This window comes from Neolamprologus brichardi, chromosome 3, assembly GCF_056152115.1.
Source record: "Neolamprologus brichardi isolate AB-2024 chromosome 3, ASM5615211v1, whole genome shotgun sequence".
NCBI classification, from domain to species: Eukaryota; Metazoa; Chordata; class Actinopteri; order Cichliformes; family Cichlidae; genus Neolamprologus; species Neolamprologus brichardi.
The window spans coordinates 20,795,425-20,817,520 of NC_142106.1; the positions used below are offsets into that span (position 1 = coordinate 20,795,425).

Sequence of the window (22,096 nt, forward strand, 5' to 3'; positions counted from 1 at the left end):
TGGTAAAATTATGATGAGTGATAACGGAGATGAAGACAACAGACAATGAGGACAGGGAGAAACAGGGGTTTAAATGCACCAAGGAGACAGTTATAGAGATCTTGGGACAACTGGAGACATTTAAGGATGCAGGGACTGACAGAGACAGGGAAGAAGTCTCATTGTGACAAGTAAAGTTTATCTTGCCTGGCTGGGCAGCTCTCTGGGTGCTCAGCACCCCCAAAGCTCTGATCCTAGAATCGCCCCTGCTTCAGTGTAAGAGCATTAGCCTATTACAGCAAACATTTGATATTGGCCATATTCACTAACTGTGCACTATTTGACATGTCCATTCAGTCTTGCCAAAATCTAAGTGTGCTTTGGCTGTCCAAGATTAACTCTCAAAATGAATGCTTAGTGCTTTCTTTCATGATAAATTCTGTAAGAATATATGATTGCAGTAGAAAGTAGGAATTACCGTAAAAATCATAATTAGTACAATGATTACTTGTTTTATTTTTTTCTTGTTCAATGCACTAATACATGAATATTCTTTAAAAAATAATACGTTTAGAAATGTCATGATCTTTTTCATTTCATTTCTTGACTTGAAAATTCAACTAACTATTGTGTACTTATTTCGACAAATCTATAGTCCTATATTCATAATAAATTCAATTTAGGTTTATGCATTAAATGTGTTTTCATTACAGTTAACCCAAAATGTTTGTATTCCAACACTAACCTTAAAAAGAGACCAATAAGATGGTCATTTATTATTTGGTATAACTGAAGTAATTAAATGCTAAGGGATAAGATAAAATGGATAATAAGATAAAAGGAATAAAACTTTATTTTGGTAATCATCACCCTCAAGTTGTTCTAAACCTGTTTCTTTGTTCTGTTGAACACAAAAGATGATAATTTCAAGAATGTTGGTACCCAGTTTCTTGTCCCTACTGACTTCCATAATATTGTTATTTTATACTATGTCCATACGATGTCAATGGGGATCAGCAACTGTTTGGTTATCAACATTATTTTATGTTAACCTTTCCAAAATTGACTTTCCTGTTGCATCAATTTTTGACAATGATTTTTAGGCTTTTCCCAAAAATCGTTGGTTTTCTTCAAACTACGTGACATCCATTATTTCCTAACATTACGTAGTCCATATATATCCAATATGATTTTACACCCTCAATAAATACAAAGTATGACCTAGTAACAGAAAAAAAAATCTGATATTTCAATAAGGAACAGTCAGCATTTCACAAACATTACACTTGTTTTCAGAGAGTGAAAGCTATCACAAAAGGACAGAAGCTGTAGCTTCCTAGTTAAACTTTTTTCTGCTCTCCATTATTTATGGAAGCATCACTTCATTCATTATTGCAGACAAAACAAAAAAGAGACAAATCAAATAAAAACTTGAAAATGCTACAAACAACAATAAGCATAAGAAAACTGTAAAAAAAAAAAAAAAAAAAAAAAAAAACCCTGTTGAATTTTAGTGGTATTTGATGAGGGTGTTGACTGAGCATCCACCCATCTCTAAAGAAACAACAGTTTCATGTGTGACTGATGGTGCCAACAGTGTTTTTTTAATGGGAGTTGGTACAGTAGCACATGAGGAAGTGAGTCTTTGGCTGATACAGTGACTTTGTAAACACTCTCACATTACAGCAAATATTATAATGATACTTCTCTCATGACAACTTGCCATCTACAACTAACTATTTTCCCATAAAGGTGAAGATGATCTCCAGAGCTCTCACATTCATGACCTTTCTTTTTAAGGTGTAAACTGTAATAGGATAATGATACATTTTCTCACAATCAGCTTCTTGTATGGACTTACAAATATTTACAAATACAAACACATTTTCAGTTTTTGCAGTTGATGTTAAAATCATTCAATCCAAGCTGTAACTTGCTTGGTGCATCACAATGACCAAGCCATGTTATGCTATGTGTAAATGATGCTTTTCTTTGAGTTGCTGCAATGAAACTTTGTCAAATCAAATCGTATCAAATCTGATTTGCTTTCAAAGTGTTTGTTTCCTTTTTTTTAAACTGTCTATTTTATGGCTGTCCAAAGTTCTTTATTGATCTGTTACCCATTTTAGGTATTTTGTTTTTTATAGAAATAATCCGATATCACCATGAAGCACTTGGGTGTGACACTGAGACCAGTGGAGAAACATACATGGGAACAAGACTGACTGGGAGAAAGAAAGAGAACACCGAATGCAGAGACAAGACTAAATGGAAGGGATAAGGCTGACTCAACATGGGGCATGGAAACTCCCCTGTTCCGTGCTCCATGATAACAGAAACCTACAGACTAGAAAACAAAACTAAGAAGACATAAGAAAACAAATATAAACAGAGGGATCACAACTGTAAACCAAAACGAGGAACAGAACCTTAACCACAGAACCTTAAACAACCCAGAATCAAAAGTCCAAACACATTTACACTGGGCCAAAGACCCAGGAGCGTGACATCTTTGTTGACCAGCAGTCAATAAATGAAATTAAACATCCATGAAATTCAAGCTGGGTGGAGAGAATTGTGTGAGGTTGGTAAAGACAGGAGTAGTGAAGCATGGAATCAAAACATACTCTGTATTTCTAGTGCATTTCTTCCTGGTATAGAAATGTAAATATAAGAAAGTGTATATAAGTGCTCATCTCTACACTGGAGAGGTTAAGCTACAGGCTGACACTTGAAAGAGGAGAAGACATTCTACAGACAGGTATGTTACAAATACGCTGAGGATCTTCTATCCTTTCTATATCAAACTGCTAATCACTTTTGTTAATGTGTTTCTTACAGAGACACTAAATATCATCATGAAGCTGCTGATTGCATCTGCACTTCTCTGTGCAATGATGGCTCTGACCGCTGCTCAGGGTAAGTATAAAAGTATGTTACTAGTATCATACTGAATGTTGTGCATGTCAATTGGCTATATACAGCTGTCCAAATAATAAGATCTATTTTTAAATACATGTTTTCAAAAATAGAAATCTAAAGGAAGAAAATGACACATTTTCCAGTTGAAATTTGTTGAAAAGTAAAACTATTACCAATAAAACACAAGTTAATGACCATAATTATAATTATTCCAGTAAAGGGGGAATTGAGTCAGCATTTTGTCACACAATATGTTTGCTTTGTCTTCAGATGAGTGCTATGTTCTCAAGAGGGCCTCATGTCCCGCTGGTTGGACTGAGTACAACAACAAATGTTACTTCTATGTTTCTACACCCTTACCCTGGGGTGATGCTCAGGTGATAACATCAGGACTCACCAGTTACTGTGACTGTGTTTCTTTGATTCTTTAATATTTGGATAAGACCTTATAATAATATTTTTTTAATATTATATTAAACATTTTTATATTGACAATTATTAAAATTTTATCAAAGCCAATGTACTGTTAAAATTTGTCTAAAATTATAATAGTATGTATTGATCATTGTTAATGTTATCATTTATTGAATTTTAATAATGCTATCATTTTTTCTAATATGTATGTATGTCATATATGGCTTTACTTTTTAACAAGTAAACAGTAACAATATATTAGTAAACAAGAAATACAAACAAAGAAGCAAACAAACTAAAGTCTCCAGTTCCTCCTTCCTTCTCCGTTCCTACAATTTATGCCATGGATAAATCACCTGTCAATTTTTGCTTCGATTAAAACCAGTTCTTATATGTACTGTGAAATATGCATCCAAGCTTATAATAGCAAATATTATTTTTTTAATTTATAAAAATAATGCTAATTATTGCAGTAAATGGTTTAAGCCACCAACAATAACTGCATGAAATAATTCTGAATGATAAATGATTGTAAATGTATTAATCATTAGTCCTTTCAATATAATAATTATTAAAAAACGTTACTTTTTATTACTTGTTGAATGGTAAGCTATTAATAAAAGGTCAGATAATTAAAATCAATAATTTTGTCAGTCAATGTAAATATTTCTTAGTATGTTTTATTATTATTTGTATGTTTGTGGTGGTGTAATCATGAAGCTTGTTTTATAAATCTTCTGTAACTCTTCTGTCTTTTTGTTTACTGTAGAGAAACTGTCAGTCCATGAGTGCAAACCTTGCATCTGTACAGAGCCTTGGGGAATACGAGCTGATTAAGAGGGTGATATTTAATGGGAGTAGAGCTAATGGACGAACATGGATTGGTGGTTCTGATGGTCAACAGGTATGCCAGTCTTCCAGTTAAAACATAAATCTATCCATTGGATATTTTACTTATTTTTCACTCTTATCTTTTTTTGTTTGATTGCCATATGATATATCATGTTTGATATATTTGATATCTTCAGTTTGTTTCTACAATGTCGGTAGTAGTGAAAGTAAAGACAAACCAATAAATGAGAAGGTGTGTCCAAACTTGGTAGTCGATGTATAATGTTAAAGTGTAGTTTCGTTAAAAAACAATTTCTTATTTTAAACTTTTTTCTGTTCTGTAGGAGGGTTATTGGTTTTGGATCGATGGAACACGTTTCCAATACACAAACTGGTGTCGGGGGGAGCCTAACAACTGGGGGGGCAATGAGCAATGCATGGAAATGAATTTTCCAGGTATAATATTGTACATAATATATACAAGTGCTATTGTCATTATACATAAAACCAAAAGAACCAAAACGTTTTTCTCATATATTCTATATTTTTGTGTCCATGCAACAAAAATTTCGGTTAAAGTTGATTTTTGGTGCTTACAGGAGACCTGTGTATGAATGATCAGTCTTGCCGGGACCGATTCCCTTCTGTCTGCATTAAGAGCAAGGGGTGATTCCTGGGCTGACATGAAGGCACGTCATCTGAAAAAGAAAGAAATCTTCACATATATCACTCAAAATATCTGTTTTCACATCTTTACCTTTCTCTTTTGCTGTAACGATGCATAAGGAATGAAGCGACAAGTGACATAAAATAGTGTGATTGTGTCTTTTAAAAGGAGCAATTGAAATGTGTAATGGAAAGAATGCTTTTAGCAAAAACTTAAAAACAAAACTTTTTTTCTCTTCTGCATCATTAAACTATTAAGCATTGAATCAAACTGGTCTGTGAGTATCTGTGTGCTTACATTATGTAAGCTTTCAGTTCAGTTTTTAAACACTCACTGATTAGATTAACTCACTGATAGATTAACCCACGTATAAATCTGCTTGAAACGACACTATTTTCTCTTGAAATTACTTTAATATTTTTAATCTGATGCTGTTTGCTTCTGTGTCCTCCATCTAATTCCTGCTTTTGATGGCATGAGCACACACAAGCATACAATAAGACACACACACACACACACACACACAAAAAAAAAAAAACCACACACACGATTAGGTCTCTCTTTAAATAAGTCTCCCCTCCTTTGCTTCCCTCTTCCCAAAATTTTAATTTCACCTAATAGTGCTAAATTTCAGAAATAACCAAATATTTTGCTAAAGCTTTTGTACATTGTCATAATTGCTAAGATACAACCTTGCACCCTTTTCACAAACCTCTAAACACAAACTGAACTTTTTTTCACAAAACCTCTGCAAATACATAATAAAACCATGCTGGGTTACTTTTATAACAACTTCTGGGTAAAAGCCGTAGGTTTGTTAGTTTAAATGTTGGTTTAAAAGTCGTGACTCAAGAGTTGGGTTGGCGATGTGCTGGGTTCTTTAATTAACTCCCTGGCTTGAATAATTCTATTGGGTCATAGGTTCGCTAGCTTTGATCAAATATTGGGCCAAAATTTTACCCAATTGTTTGTGTAGGAGATACGCTTCAGAAGAAGCCACATTATTCTTCTGAAACTGCCATTTTCAACTAGACTATGACCTGATCAGATATCACTGATTTCTCCTCTACAATGAAATAAAACATGGTAAGCAAAAAGTGAATTCCAACACTCTAAAAATCACTGGGTTATTTTTGATAATTACACTTTACTGGTATATTCTAGAAATTTACCTACTGATTAAAGGCCTTTTTTACAGACAACATGAGCTAGCTTGTAATGAAGAAAGATAAAGTTATTTCTACTTAAAAATGCTTGATAATGTCTTTTAAACTTATTATTTGAAATGAGGCTGAGGTTGCTCTGTTTGACAAATTATTTAGAGATTACTACATCTAGAACATTTTTTGGTTTTGCATCTTTTGTTGAATAGATGAATCTCAGGACATGAATCAAATATGACCAAATTAACGAGGGCTCATTTAGCTATGATGGAAGCATAAAATGTTGCTCATTAAGGTGTATGAAATGATCTGAGAGGGAGAGTCCCTCTTGCCACTTGTAATGTTGGGTTGTGTTCAGTGGTTGAGAATAGTCGGTAGAAACCTTAGCAGGATAGTAGGAAGGATACACGATCACACTGGTACTGGCAATTCCACAGCGTATCCTTTAATGCACATTCTCTTCATCAACCACACAAGGCCTTGCAGGAGGTCTCCTCTCTTCAGGAACTCACTCTGCAGGAGGGGGAGATACAGGAGAGGTGAAGGAAGATCTCAGCCTGGGCGTCTATTGTCTTGTGTAGTCTGGAAGATGAGTGGATGACGGGGTGGGTGCAGTTTTCTCTGTGGTGGGGTCGGGTGGGCTGTCCTGGGCTCTGCGGGGCCAGGCGGCGCTGCCGAACTAGGGCCACCCTTTCCCTGGCGGGTTGCAGAGTATGGGGGTGCCTACTGGGGTCAGCGGGGGAGCTGGCCACAGGGAGGGGTCACTTGCCCCTCCCTTCCTTCCCTCCCCATCTCCAGCTGCCTCCCTTTTCCCGCTCCACCACAATCACCCACACATCCCCCCCTCTGTCCCCTTCTGGCTGCTTGTGCCTCAATTTTATCCCACAACTTGGACATTCACATTACTCACACTCTCACTACACATACATATAGGATCTTGGGGGTGGGCACGCTACACTGTACCCAAAAGACCATCAGGGTGTACGACCTCACCCCTGGCGTCGTTGCCCACGTCTCAATTTTAAATACATGTAGACATCGAGGGCTATCAGGAGGGGCTATGCGCTTACCTGCTGCTCTCTGGCAGGTAGCTCCATGCCCTCCTGGATTTTAAATGCACCTTAGAACACACATGCATCAACACTACATATGAGCGAGCCGAGGGAGGTTTGGAGTCTTCACACACCCCCGTTCTATCGTGGGTGGGGTGCCCTCGGCCTCTCGGGGTGGGGTGCCCTCGGCCGGTCACTCTGGCACAGCTGGCTGTCGGCGGAGCTCACGGGCACGTCACTGCAACCCCCCCTGGCTTCTGCTCCGCGGCTGCTGAGTGACCCATCATCTGGGACTCTCCTCAGCTCTTTCTGGGACAGTGGCACGGCTGCCCCTCTGTTGGTCTTCCTTGGTCTCTTGTGTTCTGGGGGCCTCTGGATGTCTGGAGTCTTGATCTCCTCCATACCTGCTCCATGCCCTGGAGGACGGGGCTGTGGCTCCCCACACCCTCTAGCAGATCATTACATGAAGGAACCTTTTAAAAACAAGCGCGTCCGTGCTCATAGGTGTACACACGGGTGCTCACACACACAAACTACACCCTTTTTGGCTCCTACCTCAAAGCACACTGTGTGCTGTCGATATTACGTGCTGCACAATAATGTTTAATATTTAGTATTTACTGTTATATTCCCATATATCATCGTGATGTTGTTTATTGTATTGCTCTCGTTTTCTTCTGCTTGTTTTACTTTTTCTTTCTCAACAGGTGATCCAAGTGATTGATATATGTATTTTTTTGTCTGCTTATTTAGTTGGTTTTTGTTTTTTTGCCCTTTATCCCCGTCCCTTTTCCAAAATGTCAGGAGTAGTTTGTCATTACGACAAGTGTTTGTGAACTAAAAATCAAGAATGTGGGATACTGTTTGTCTGTGATTTGAAGAGCCCAGCGCGTGCTCTCGATGCAGGGAAAGGAAGGGAAAACCAATTTTGCAGGGGAGACCTACCTCGACACTTGTGCAGGTGAAACCAAAGGGAAGATTTGCTTCACCATATTTTCTAGTCTTTGGCTTGGAATGAAGTTGGTTTTGAAACATATTCAGCGATGCTTCATCTTGCGTTTCTGTAGGCGCCCTGTGCTAGCAGTGTCCAAGCCTTTTTGTTCCACCTCCCCCCCCCCCCCCCCCCCTCCCCTTTCATCATGCGCCCCCCCTGTCATGGCTCTGCGTCCCCCTAAGGGGCAGGTATCACACTTTGGGAAGGTCTGCACTAGGCAATGAGGCAATTTAAATAAACAAAAAAATAAACAACTAATATATTCAAATAACACAAGAACACTAATAGAACACTAATCATCTCACAGGCAGCAACTCAAAAACAGATTCAAAAGGCACCGGCACAAAGGCAGAGGCAGGAGGGACAAACTACACAGTCTGTTCAAACCAAAGATTCCTCCACGACTGAAGAATCCTCAGCTTTTTGTACTCCCAGTGTAACAGCAGTCTGGCAAGGAAGGAGCGGCTAGCAGGTCCCGCGGGCATGTGGTGTGGAGGTTAGCTGGATAACTCGAAGCCAGTCAGTTAAATTAAACAACAGACCTTTATTCCTTGTCAGCAACATAAGACCATACAAGCCAGGTCTCCACGGCTCTACACTGTCCGTACATACATCTGCGGGGATCATTAGTCGCCGGCGCCAGGCCGTTACAATGGTGAGGTCTATCCTGAGAACAGAACACGAGCAGCATGTAATGGCTGCCACGCTATACTCACACACACCCCTAGGAGACTCCCTCCCTAGTGGTGCTATAACACAATAAGGGTTGTTACACCAGGTAAAAGCAGGCAGCCACATCATTGGTCCACTGCGTCCGAGGATGCAGCAGCAGCCAATGGTGTGTGTGGACTGGCACACTCTAATCTGCATGAAGTTTGGCGGGCATAGGTCCCTGGCCAGCCAATCACCTGTGATTCCTGGCATACTCCTTTCCATACAGGAAGGCGGACCGACATGAGGCCGGAAGTGGCTGATGCCTCACTTCTTTGGAGTGATTCAATATTTGTTTTCGTTTGTTCAGTTCACTTCAGATATAAAATACATAACTGTTTTGCTACAAATTTAGCTGGACATCATAAAGGACACTGAGGTGCTTTTCTTCTGTTCACCATAACAGAAATGTGAGTAGTTCTCAGAACCATTATGGCACAGAGAAGTTCAGACACAGGCTGTATCCCAATTCAGGGTCTGCAGCCTTAAAGTACGCAGCCTCAACGGTCCTCAAGGGCCGCATACTCAAAGACCGCTAAGGCCTAAAGTGCGAGGCTTGTGAAATGGGACGGTCTGGCCTCCGTCGCGCTGCCCAGGTCGCCTAGCAACCATGATAGCTGGAAACGTGTGGTTGACAGAAATGAAGGAGAACATATTTTGTTTGTTTGTTTGTTTGTTTCTACACAAGCTTTGTGTGATTTAAAAGGTATCTGAGGCTGAGACCACAGGACTGTAAAATATGATTGTTGGGCTTCATTTCTGTACTGAACAGTCATTTAAGATTAGCTAGTAAATAACAATTAGTTAATGTTGTTCATGAGACTAAAGTCAGTGTAAATATGATATGGCCAATATTATAGTTATTGTATTAAGATAAAAGTTACACTGATACTTATTGTTCAAAAGTGGATAGGATTTGCTGAGGTTTTATTGGATCCAGAGCTTCGTTCCCATCAACGTTTCAGATACCTGAGAGACTACAAACTTTCTTTTTTCAGCGGTAGGACAACAGTTAAATAAACAGAACAGGTCCCAATGATCCATCAGTCATCAGACATTATTTATTCATACATATGACTCAGAGAAAAGCTGTATGTGCGCACTTTAATTTAGTTTGTTATTCTTTTCTTTTTTTTTGGGGGGGGGGGGGGGGGGGATATTTAGCATTTTATTTTATTGATTTAAGTACATTTATTTGCAGCTGATATAGTCAAATATAACAATTTGTGCACTGTTTACCCTGGTGTGGTCCTTCCTCATTGATGTTTATACCTTGGCTTCCTGCCAATCCTAGATCATCTTATACTGGCCTATTGGGACTTTTCTTGCTAATAAACCTTCAGTAGGGTCACACATCAGTACAACTTAAATGGGCTCACTTCTGATTTAATTATTTCCAGTTTTTCCACAAAGTGACGCTTTAGTACATGTTTAACACATGTTTTGCTGGTTGCTACAAGGCCAATAATGTAAAATTTGTGGGGGAGGGTTTGTTTGCTTGTTTTTTGTTTCTAGTTTGAACATTAATATGAGTAAATCAGACTCTCAGGTTTACTGTTACGGATGATTTCTTTTTCTTTTCTTTTTTTTTTTGAAGGCTTAAACAGTTAGAGCCCTGCTGTCTAGCCAGAGCCTTATTTTTGCATTATTGATATGATATTTTAAGACATCAACCTCAAACATGATGCAAACCTTTTCTTTTTAACTTTTGTTTAAGAACATTAAAGAAAACAAGAATGCCAAAAAACATAAACATCTTAAATTATTTTAATAATGTAGTAAGATTAAGGCAACCTGATCTCCTTAACAGAATCAATTGTTGATTGCTATACTGAGAGAAGACACCAAGAGTGTAGTAAGATTGAAGGAATTTAAACCACTCGAAGTTAGAGAAAGAACCTTTGTGTGGCTATATCGCAATTTCTACTTTGATACGGTAAGTCACTGAAGAGCAGGCGGTTGTCACTCTGATATTTTGCTTCCCTCTAGTGACATCATTACTCACAGATGCTCAACACTGTTCCTACTACAGCCACAAACTACCAGACCACGTTTGCCTGGAAGCTTGTAATTCAAAATGAAGGATTTTAGTGGCCATTAAAATATGTTCATAATTTCCAAATAGAAATAAAAATCATGACGCAGTGCTCTCCTGTACAAGCTGCCTTTCTTTTTTTTGGTTAAGAGTATCAGTATTGGTACTGGCATCAACAATACTGCCTCTGTATTTTCTTGGTATCAGATCAATACTAAAATCTGTAGTATCACACAGCACTGTTTTTGTGTCTCTTGGCTGACTAAAACACATATGTTTTATAGCAGCCACTATAACTAGGACTTTACACTTTTAATCTGGAGGGCTAAGAAATCTGACCTGTTATCTGCACTTTACTGACATCTAGCTAACATTTAACACTGACATTTACTGACATAAATACAATAAAAATACAATATATAAACACATACTGATATGTACTAAAAAGTACATACTTTTAGAAGCATATATAACCCTATGTTCATACATATCCATTAAGATTTGAAGACTGGGTATAAGAATATGGCATGGTTGAACTGAAAATTAGTTATTTCCAGGCTCTACACACACAACTGGGGTCTTTAATCATTCTGCACTTACTGTGTGTGTGTGGTAGAGAGTGAAAATGTGAGATGCTGTGTTTGCTCCAGTAATACGTGGCAGTGACAGAGTTCCTTTGCTTGTGTTTCCAAGAACAGAAAAAGAAACCTGGTGCTGGCGCGACTGGGAACAGGATGTTCTAAAATAAATAAATATTCGTGTATACACATCTGTTGTAAATAGTAACATCCTCAAGGTCATTTATTTTACAAGTTTTACTCTCTGGTTCAGTTTATTTAAATGATTTCCAAATGTGTCATAGGTTACACATATTCTGCTGAACCTAATCAGTGTTCACAACCTAAATGCAAAGACATGTTTATTTTTGATAATGCAAGGTAAGGAGTTGCTTTTCACAGTAGATAACTCTACTCTAAGAGATTATATTTTAATGGGAGTAATCGTCAGATGTTATTTCTAAAAATCAACTTTAACCAACACGGTGAATTAAACCTCGAAACAATTAAATAATCTTTTTCAAATCATTCCGCCAAAGATCATCTGCAGTTTGGAGGGTAACTGTTTACTATAATGCTGTTTGGCACTGTTGCTGCATCCTGCTACACTGACCGACACCCTCATATCAAATACTGGATATGCAAATATGGGTGGGGAAGTTTTTCTGGGTAGGGTGACACAGGGTACTCAGAAAAGCTGCCAAGTACAGTTTATGCAAAACAGGGACCTTAAACACATGCAAGTCATGACTGTGACGTCTGTTATTATAAGCATTGGCTACAAACATTGTGTGTAATTCACAGAGGAGAGAAATACACAGTACATGCTCATAGATTGTTTTTGATGTGCACTGTTATCAGAGTGGTTTTCTAGTTGATTGCAATAATAAGCCAGACTAGCGAAAGACAGGGTAGAAATAGAAAAGAGGGAGAAAACATTTAAAAGAATGGAGTTGGAGGAAAAGGTCAACGATAAAGTAAACAGATACGCAGGGTGTCTAACTGCTGCTTTTTTAACAAAGAGTTACAGACATCACAGGATTAGATAATAAAGCCTCTTTGTGGATGGTAGGGCTGGTGCTGGGTCATGTCTCATATTCAAACACAAATCTATCACATTTCTTTACTGATAAATCCTTGAATAAACATGAACATTATAAACTGAACTTTGCTTGTGCTGGAGAAAAATCAGGTGATCTTCCGGCAGTTCATTGACACAGGATGAGGGCGTTTATGTGCTAGTAAAAGCCCCGGTTCATTTTTCATGCTAAATTTATATTTGCTTTTCTTTCTTTGTGTGTTATGAGTATGTATGACCTCTTTTCTTGTTTCCCCCCCTGTGAATAGGCATATTTAAGACCAGCAGTCTTCAGCTCCCCACACAAGAAGGCTGTATCTGCAGACTGAGACCAAGAAAGAAGAACAGAAGGTAACATTGCAAAAGGTTTTTCTTTTCATTAAAATGAATGTTCTCACCACTGGTTTGTAAACCCAATGCAAATGAAACCCCCTTTAGGTCTTTATGAGAGGTTAAAGCTCCATGATGAAGGTGCTTACTGTGCCTCTGCTTGTGTGCACCATGATGGCTCTTGCCCAAGTTTCTTGTGAGTATTTAAAGGCAAATGTGTAGATATTTTTAGATTTTACATACAAAACGTGATTAAAGAATAGCAGATTTTAGATGTTTCAATCAGTCTGATTTTTTTAAGTGTTAATTGTTCATGAGCATTTTATCTTTGTGGTACTGAATTTATGATATTGTGTTAACTCTCTTGTTTATTTCTTGTCTGTGGCTGAAGCTGTGCCTGCAACTGTTCCAGTTTACAGTAATATACACTTGACAGATGCTCTTCCTGTACCAGGTGAATGTAAGATGGTTATTTTAGGATGAATATCTCGATAAAAAATTAGAACAGCACATGCTCTACATTAGTAACTGCAACCAAGAAAATCTTCAGCCCATGCAGATGCAGACATTTGGTGAATGAAACCATTTACAACAGATGCAATATAACAATATTTATTTATTTTAGTTTTTCCCGTAAAAGCCAAAAAATGAAGAGTGACAACAGATTAACTATTCACTGGCAGCTCAATATCAACATTTCTTGTCCATTTGTCCTCAGAGGACCCTTTTGGTGGCAGGTTTCCATATTGCCCTGATGGATGGAGTATGCACAGTCAACAGTGCCTCCTCTTTGTTCCAAGATACATGACCTGGGCTGAGGCTCAAGTAACAAAGATAGTGATTTTTACACTAAGTATACTATGAAAGCTTGGAGTACATTAATGATGTAAAATTTCTTGGTCACTTAATTCTGTCTGTTTGTCTGCGCTGTAGAGAAACTGTCAGAATCGTGGAGGACAGCTTGCATCTGTGTATAGTGCCAGTCAAGCTAACGAGATTCAAAAGGAGGTGCAGCGTGCTGGACGTGGCTATCGACAGTTTTGGGTTGGAGGCCATAATACTCCAGCGGTAAATAGCATGGTGTCTAGCAGTTTATGAAACAATTGCATTTTTAATTAATATGAATTAGCAATTTTTTTTTTAATTTTGCTTTAACAGGATCCTTCCTGGTCCTGGAGTGATTATATGGGCGTGTCTGCTTTTGCTGAGTTTTGCAGAGGAGAGGAAGCTAAACATAAGCACCACTGTTTGCAGATAACTTTTGGTGCTAAGTCTACCCCCCAACCCCCATCAAAAAAAAAGAAAAAAAACTGCTAGATTCAAGAAGTTTATTGTCATATACACTGCAAAACACAAGTGGTGATGCAGAGCAATGAAATTCTTACTTTGCAGGTTCCCTTCACACAACTAAATAATCAACTAACTAAAATAAAGAGTAAACTTAACTCTGAGCGTAGAACATAGCACAGAAGATAATAAAGTAAAACAAGGGCTTTGTAGCTTATCTGTGGGTGTAGACGGAATTTAGAATAAAGTGAAAAAGCCAGTGGCACCAAGGCATTATACAATAAAATAATGTGATTAATACATAAGTAAAAGAAATTCCTATACAATCCCACCCTTTGATTCTTAAATCAAAGAATCACATTAAAACCAGAATTTCTTCCCTGACATTCTGTATGTCACATCAACATTATTGTACACTTAAAGGAGTTTCACACTGTGTATTCTCACTTCACTGTTCTCCCACCACCCTTTGTTCATCTTTAATCATCCCCACAATCTAAGCTCTCACATGCAAATGCAACAACACTGATACAGAGGAAAGGCCTTCTCCAGAGTGTCAAAGTACTTTGCATGGCAAAGTGAAGCAGCATTTGGTGGTCATTCTCAGTCACGGTCATGGCTCCTGGTGTCTGTGCCATTTACAGAGTCATAATTCCAACGCTGGTCTCCCTTTGCGCTGTCACCGTTGGAGCTTGGCACGCTCTCTCCATCCCTCGATTTCTGTTCCAACGCAGCTGTAGATTAGGAGCAGAGCAAGTCGTACACTCCTGTAGTCTTCCACAACGTCAACGTAGAAACTCTTTCACTTTATTTTAAGATTTTGCTGTTCCCCTCCCCAACCTGTTGAATGGTGGGAGAGGCTGTAGTGTTTTATTATAGGTACATCCTATGTGAAGGTTCTGTTTTCTTGTTTAGTAAACTTCCTGCCTTCATTACCCTTTTGGTGAGCAGGAGGTCACACAAATACACCCCCAAACACAAACACACGCACTCGTGTGCACATGCATACACTCACACACACACACACACACACACACACACACACACACACACACACACACACACACACACACACACACACACACACAGTGGCTTGCAAAAGTATTCGGCCCCCTTGAACTTTTCCACATTTTGTCACATTACAGCCACAAACATTAATCAATTGTACTGGAATTCCACGTGAACGACCAAAGTCGTACAAAGTGGTGTACACGTGAGAAGTGGAACGAAAATCATACATGATTCCAAACATTTTTTACAAATAAATAACTGAAAAGTGGGGTGTGCTCACAGATATTGAAGCTTGCACAGAGAGAGAGAGACAGAGATGCCCCTGAGACAATGGAGCACATAACAGCAGGATACAAGATGCTAGCAGGCAGGGCATACATGGAACGTCATAACCAAATGGCCAGCATAGTATACCCTAGTGGCCTGGATACAGTAGGGCCTTGAAGTCCCGAGGTCAAAATGGGAGACGCGCCCTAGGGTGGTTGAGAATGACCGAGCTAAGATCCTGTGAGACTTCCAGATAGAGATGGACAAAATGGTGGTGGCTAACCAACCAGATATAGTGGTGGTAGACGAACAGAAGAAGACAGCCGTAGTGATAGATGTAGTGAATCGAATGACACAGACATCAAGATGAAGGAATATGAGAAGTAAAGTTTGTATGCGTGCTTGTTGTTTTTGTCTGCTTCCACTTGTCTTTGCACTAGGATGCTATCGGGTAAATGTGCAGTCATATTCGTTGTGTTCCCACTAGTGCTGTCAGCCTTAATCTGAAATGACGTTAACACCACAACACGGCAAATCTCCGTTAACGAGCTACCGCGGATTGCCCCGTGTGTTGGGCTGGACAGCGTCAACACATTAACGAGCTAACTGCGCTAACACACTAGTTCCCACTCATGTAATTGAGCATTGCGTGGCACATCTGACATACTGAATACTGGATGAATTCTTGAATAGACTTAAGGAGTAGGTAGTTTTCTCTTTTAAAAAGCTATTTTTTTCAAAAAATATGCACATTTATCAGGTAGTTTATTATTTAAAATGTTTAAGACTGATGACAGTCAGTCACAATCAGCCTGAAATGTAATGGTAAAATTATCCATCTGGTACCCCCAGACGTTGATTCTGCTCATCTGAGAAATTAAATTTTATCTAACTTCAAAAATGCTGAAATTCTGTTAATTGCTGCTCCAATCAAAAGTCTGTTGGTGTCGTTTTCTTATTATCAGACAACTGAAACTGTGCTGCATTGAAGGGTAGTTTCAGGAAGGTACCCAAATTTCTTCATGACAAATCTGAGCAGCTGTTCCTATCGCGGCTGGTAAATACATCTTGGTGAATTTTACCTCTTTTTATTGTCTTCTATGGTAAATGGACTGGTTCTACTCCATCTGAGCACTCAAAGCGCTTTATACAACTTGTTCATTCACCCAATCACACTTCTAGGTTTTCAGTGCTACCTAACTAACATTCATACACATTCAAACTCCGATGAAGGCATCGGAGAGCAACTTGGGGTGAATATCCTACCCAAGGATATTTGGCATGCAGACTGGAGCAGACTGGGATCGAACCAACAACCTTCCAGTTAGTAGGTGACCTGCTCTACTGCTAACAACTTATTTATTTGAATGTGACAAATGATAATCCTTTTCCCTGATAAATTTACATGTTAGTATTCAAAAATTCAAAGGTACATTCAACAGTATGGCACATTAGCAGACGTCGATCTAAACTTAAATGCCAAAAGGAGAGAGGAGGATAGTGTTCCTTCCTAACGTTGAATACATTAAAATACTGTTGAGTTTACCTTCTATTTAGAAATGCAAGGACGGGTCTACAGATCACACACATGGCGGTCCACACTTAAGATATCAAATATCAGCAATAGTTTAACAGGGATGCATAGAAACAATACATCAGATAGCTTGAAAGGTGCCAATGAGTTCGGTAATAAATCATTACCTGTAGTTACAATATTCTGATAAACCTCAAACTGCCTACCAAACAGCATTTTTGTCATGTTTTCTTCTTCTTAATCTTTGTCAGCTAACTAGTCTTAAATCATTTCTTGCAGACAGACCGCTTATAAATCAAAACAACCAATGCTTAAAGAAATTAGAAAGAAGTTTCCAAAAGAATACAAGGAATACAAGTACACTTTTGAAGCTATTCAGCACATTTTCATTGAACTATCCAAAATTGCTCACCAGGCTGTTATTCCTTTAAATTACATTGCAAGGTATGGACCCTTTTTTGATATGTAGCCATATTGAAAAAAAAAAATGAACATTTTGTGAACACCTCAACATTTGTGTTGGCTAGTATTTAGCCAGTATTTGTTTACTTACTTTTTGTGTGACTTGTAATATTGGTAAAGCATTGCACATCTTGTGCAAGAGGTAGGGTTTCTTTGTGGTTGACAAACTTATCAGTAGCTAAGTTAACAACTATTTAATTCATTCTACCAAAGTCAAGATTTTTATTTTTGGTTTAAGATTTAGCTGCAACTTTGGATAACGTTCATGCATGAAAGAGCATTTTACATCTGACATTATTTGTCAACTATAAGATCATAACTGTCATGGCAGGGCAAGGGGACCCAAATGCAGACAGGGAATGAGACGGAACTCAGTTTCAAACAAAAGGCGAGTCTTTTGTTGTGGCTGATAACATGTGATCAACACAGTAGGTAACCAGGGGCAGAACTAGACTAAAACCTAAACTGAACTAAACTAAACAATAATAACTATGACCATACTGTGACAACTATGATACCTGGCATGAACATCTTTATGAGCAGGAACATGCTAGTAGCTATAAGACAAAACAAGACTTGAAACACAAACATGTCCTGAAGAGAATCATGAGAACACTAGAAACCTGACATGATGTTGAGGGAAGCAAAACAGATGCCCTGACAAAGACTAAAGGAAAACACATAGACTAAATACACAGGAGGAGATCAATGAAGTGGAAGCACATGGGAAAACAACTAACACAAATGAGCACCATGGCACCACAGAGAAAAGTAACACTAAACACACCGAACATAGAAACGAGACTTTCAAAATAACAGTACACATGACAACACTGGCTTGACAACATGAAACATACAAACCAGAAATACATGACATACTGACAGAGAAGGCAAGGACAGATTCACACAAGGGGAAATAGATGTAAACCTAAACTAGAATAAAACTCAACTAAATCCTAACTGAAGATACTAACACAAGAACTTAACAAATTTTCAATATAATATCAGAGGTCACAAATACAAAAATAAACACAAAATGCTGGGTCTCAGACCCAGCCTCTGACAATAACATTGTTATTTAAAGATTAATAGGTAATTTTTATTTTAGTTTGAGAAGTGGATGTATGTACATCTGGGTCTGTTCTAGACAGGCATGTATGAGGAGGCAGACAGAAATGTAATGGGGACACATGGTGGTAACAGAGGCAGGAAAGAGGTGGTGGTGGGGTGCTCTGGAAAACTGCTTTTGTTGTGTAATCGGATTGCACTTTGTCAGGCCTCTACTCTAAGACCTGACCAGCTTGGCCCTAAGCTTCTGCCGATCTAGCTCTTAGGGACACTGAGCCACACAACCCCCCTGACCACGCTGAGGTGGTAATTCCTCAGGGGGAAAACTGAAAAATAAAACAATTTCTCGAAAATTATAACAACTAAAAACATGACATGTACCTTGATTGGCTGGCCTATATAAAATATTTTCAAATCCAACAATACACTTCCCACTGTTGCCAATATTAACGAAACTAAGAAGGGTAGGCCAAGTTATGAAAAAAAAAAGTAAATTCACCAAGTCTTGAAAAATAAAACTGAAAAAACTGAATAAAAAAAACCCCCAAAATATCCATCCAGATCTTTACAACCATCAACATAAAAGTTGTCATGGCTGTGTGCAGGACCAAAAAAAATGCAGGACTCACTAAGGCAAAGGTGAACTCAAAATAAACAGCTTTGTTGCAGGTTGCAGATTGAGGAGACTAACTATACTGGGGGAAAATAAACTAAGAGGCAAGAAAAACAGGTAAACAGAACCCACAGAATAGTTTGCAGGTGAGTAAACGTTAACAGTGAGACAGAGAGCAAAGGAACACACAGGGCTTATATACACAGAGACCTAATCAGGGAATGGGAAACAGGAGGGAGACACAGCTGGGAGAAATAAGGGCTAACGAGACAGGGAGAAGTAAAATTGAATACACTGACGTAAGACACAGACCTGCAAAATAAAACAGGAAATGCACAGACTGGACTCAGAGATGCGGTACAGACAGAACAGAGGGAACACAGACCCAAAAACCCTAAGAACCAAAGGGTGTAAACCCAAACACACAGTCAGCATAAACTAGAACAAAGGATCATAATAACAACAAAATAATAATAATAATAATAATAATAATAATAATAATAATAATAATAATAATAATAATAATAATAATGACAAAATGTATTTTCATTGGATTGACTAACTCTCAAATAAATTTGCAAAATAAAGTAAGACTAAAATAAGACCTCTCAACATAGCCAAACACAACGGATTGAGAACAGAACATTTTAAGTTATTTCTTTTTTGTCTTGTTTTAAGCTTGTTTGTTTTGCGAGGAACTAAACTCCTTGTTTGCAACTAAACAGCTCCACTCTCCTTTATCCTGTTAGTAATCTCACCAGTTGCTGACTTTGATGAAACCTGACATGGGTCATTTGCATACTAACAGTGTTTGGATGTTTAGCTGGGGGTAGGGAATCTCTGCCAGTGCTGTATGAGCAAACACATAAACAAAGCATGGAGGAACACAGCAAACTAGAGTTTAAACTGATTAGCTACTGTGGTAAATCTTCTCAGACAGGGGGGTCTGCTTATTTTTTTGGCATCTGAAGGAAAAACTTATTAATAATCAATTATTTGCCACAGTTATCAGTATTTGTCTTCTAAAATTGAGATTTTGAGTTTGCGAACAAATCTAGTGCAGTAAGTTGCCTTCAAACTTAGGTGGTGGTGCATTTTTCATAACTGACAGTAAGTAAAATCAAAAAAAAGAACTTGCCCCAGATGCTGCTTAACTGTGGCATCCAGAACATGCATGCTTAGCAGCCAGAAGATTTATTCATTTTTGCATTTTTTCTCAGCAGGTTTTGATTTAATTTAAGTAAATTTTATGTGTTATCAAATAAAGATCAGCAGGAAAACAATCCATAAAAATTGGTTGCAGAGTTTCTATGCACATTTTTCACACTGCTGCCACCTGCTGGGAATGAAACATATTTTTTAAATGTGCTGTGTGAAATACTGTAACATAGCCAGACCTAAACAGGAATACAAACTTCATACTACACTTTATTTGTTTTGACCTCAATGCATATATTAAACAAATATGTAGGACTGCTTTCTTCCATTTATGCAATGTCTATAAAAAAAAGCATCTTCACTTTAGGGTCATGCTGAAAAAATAGCTTTTTATGTCTTAGTTATTACTTCAGTGATGGACTTGTTTTCTTTTCATCTTGACTAATTTGTATTATCAGTCTGTCCTAAAAAGGCATTAAAATGCATTAAATGCATTTGGTTTATCCAAGAGTACTGATAGGGACTAGAAAGAGAGAGAATCCCATATCCTATATTGGCGTCTCTTTTTTGCCTGTTAAATTTAATTTTAAGTTCAAAATCTAGTTTAAAATCCTTCTAATCACATATAAGGTCTTGAATAATCAGGCCCCATCTTATCTTAAAGATCTCATAATACCATATCACTCTAATAGAGCTTGTGGTATACCTGTGGTATCTAGAGTATTTAAAAGTAGAATGTGAAGCAGAGCCTTCAGCTTTCAGGCCCCTGTTATATCGGAAAAGCTTTCACTTTTGATTTTGGAGACGAAGGCCCTCTCTAATTCTAAGATTAGGCTTAAAACTTTCCTTTTTCATAAAGTATATAGCTAAGACTCATTCACTTATTTGCTTGGTCTACTATTGTCCTACAGTTAGCTGATATGTAAACATTTTCTTTGCTGCACTTAAAGTCCTCTTTCTCTTTCTATTGTCCACCTTTGTCCTTTGCCTGCCAACGATGTCAACGATGGTGGCAGCAACACCACTCCTTTAAAACAGCAAATAATTTATGTCTCAGACATGGATGTACTCTGCATAGCATAAAACGAAATAGAAGAAAAAAGGAGCTTTTGTAAGGGCAAACTATTCAAATTTTCATTTCACAGAAAAAAATTGCTTTAAAGTATTTCGAATTCAGCATGAAACAGCTCATTGCAAATGGTTTTCTATTTTGAAATATACTCTTCTTGATGGGTTAAACAAGTTCTCAGAAAGTCAGTAAAATAAATAAAAAGAGCAAATAGGTGATGTTCAAGCTGAATAATCATTAGATTTGAGTACAGATAATTTCTAATGCAACAACCATAGTGGTCTCAATTACTGTGACTGTGTAGTTTTCAGTCATTCAGGTCATCATAAAGTAAGGAGTTTGGAAAGAAAAGTGACTGGACTTCTTGAAGACTCGACTTATTGAGATCATCTTATACAAGATGTGAGTGGGCATTAAAGTGTTTGGGAAGGGATCTCAAAACTGGATTATAGATGGCAGACATTTGGTGTCATAAACCACCTCCTCTGTTCAAGGGTAGTCGCTCATAGTGGACATAATAGTGGACTTTCAAATCAGCCTGACTTCCCACTTCCTGGATGTAAAGATTGACTACAATAGGTGACACCGGGAAGCCCATGGAAAAAAAAGTTTTTTGTAGAAACCCTCATTCTCAAAGGAGCTTTGCATTCCTCCTGAGTGTTATGCTCCATCTAAAGGTAGAACGTGAAGTCTAGTGGGATAACATTGATTCAGCAATTAAAGACATGATAAACACAAAAGACATAACTGGTGTGTCCATTTTTTAAACTAACTTTAAGTTTTTTTCTTTACATCTCTTTTTAATTTAAATTCTCCCTTACTTTAAAAAAAATACCCGCTGACATTTGTCCATGTTCAGGGATGTATGTAGCTAATTACTGTGGCTGAGTCGAG

The 22,096-nt window shown here is 38.0% G+C and overlaps 2 protein-coding genes across 2 annotated transcripts; both read left to right on the forward strand.

Annotated features, from left to right (window-relative positions):
* Positions 1 to 2,651: 2,651 nt before the first annotated feature.
* Positions 2,652 to 5,083, forward strand: LOC148103834 (ladderlectin-like). The gene is made up of 6 exons (XM_087834699.1): positions 2,652 to 2,740; positions 2,821 to 2,898; positions 3,172 to 3,278; positions 4,085 to 4,219; positions 4,491 to 4,602; positions 4,746 to 5,083. The coding sequence occupies exons 2-6, from the start codon at positions 2,838 to 2,840 to the stop codon at positions 4,814 to 4,816; spliced, it is 486 nt and encodes a 161-aa protein (XP_087690825.1). The 5' UTR covers positions 2,652 to 2,740; positions 2,821 to 2,837; the 3' UTR covers positions 4,817 to 5,083.
* Positions 5,084 to 12,707: 7,624 nt separating this feature from the next.
* Positions 12,708 to 14,248, forward strand: LOC148103835 (galactose-specific lectin nattectin-like). The gene is made up of 6 exons (XM_087834667.1): positions 12,708 to 12,754; positions 12,842 to 12,929; positions 13,125 to 13,187; positions 13,452 to 13,558; positions 13,667 to 13,801; positions 13,892 to 14,248. Exons 2-6 carry the CDS (start codon positions 12,866 to 12,868, stop codon positions 14,048 to 14,050), a joined length of 528 nt encoding a protein of 175 aa, XP_087690793.1. The 5' UTR covers positions 12,708 to 12,754; positions 12,842 to 12,865; the 3' UTR covers positions 14,051 to 14,248.
* Positions 14,249 to 22,096: the final 7,848 nt, after the last annotated feature.

Coding starts and splice junctions, on each gene's coding strand:
- LOC148103835 (XM_087834667.1), top strand. CDS start 12,866: ATGATGAAGGTGCTTACTGTGCCTCTGCTTGTGTGCACCATGATGGCT. Junction 13,188..13,451: donor AGATGCTCTTCCTGTACCAG/GTGAATGTAAGA, acceptor ATTTGTCCTCAG/AGGACCCTTTTGGTGGCAGG. Junction 13,559..13,666: donor TGACCTGGGCTGAGGCTCAA/GTAACAAAGATA, acceptor TCTGCGCTGTAG/AGAAACTGTCAGAATCGTGG.
- LOC148103834 (XM_087834699.1), top strand. CDS start 2,838: ATGAAGCTGCTGATTGCATCTGCACTTCTCTGTGCAATGATGGCTCTG. Junction 3,279..4,084: donor TACCCTGGGGTGATGCTCAG/GTGATAACATCA, acceptor TGTTTACTGTAG/AGAAACTGTCAGTCCATGAG. Junction 4,603..4,745: donor CATGGAAATGAATTTTCCAG/GTATAATATTGT, acceptor TGGTGCTTACAG/GAGACCTGTGTATGAATGAT.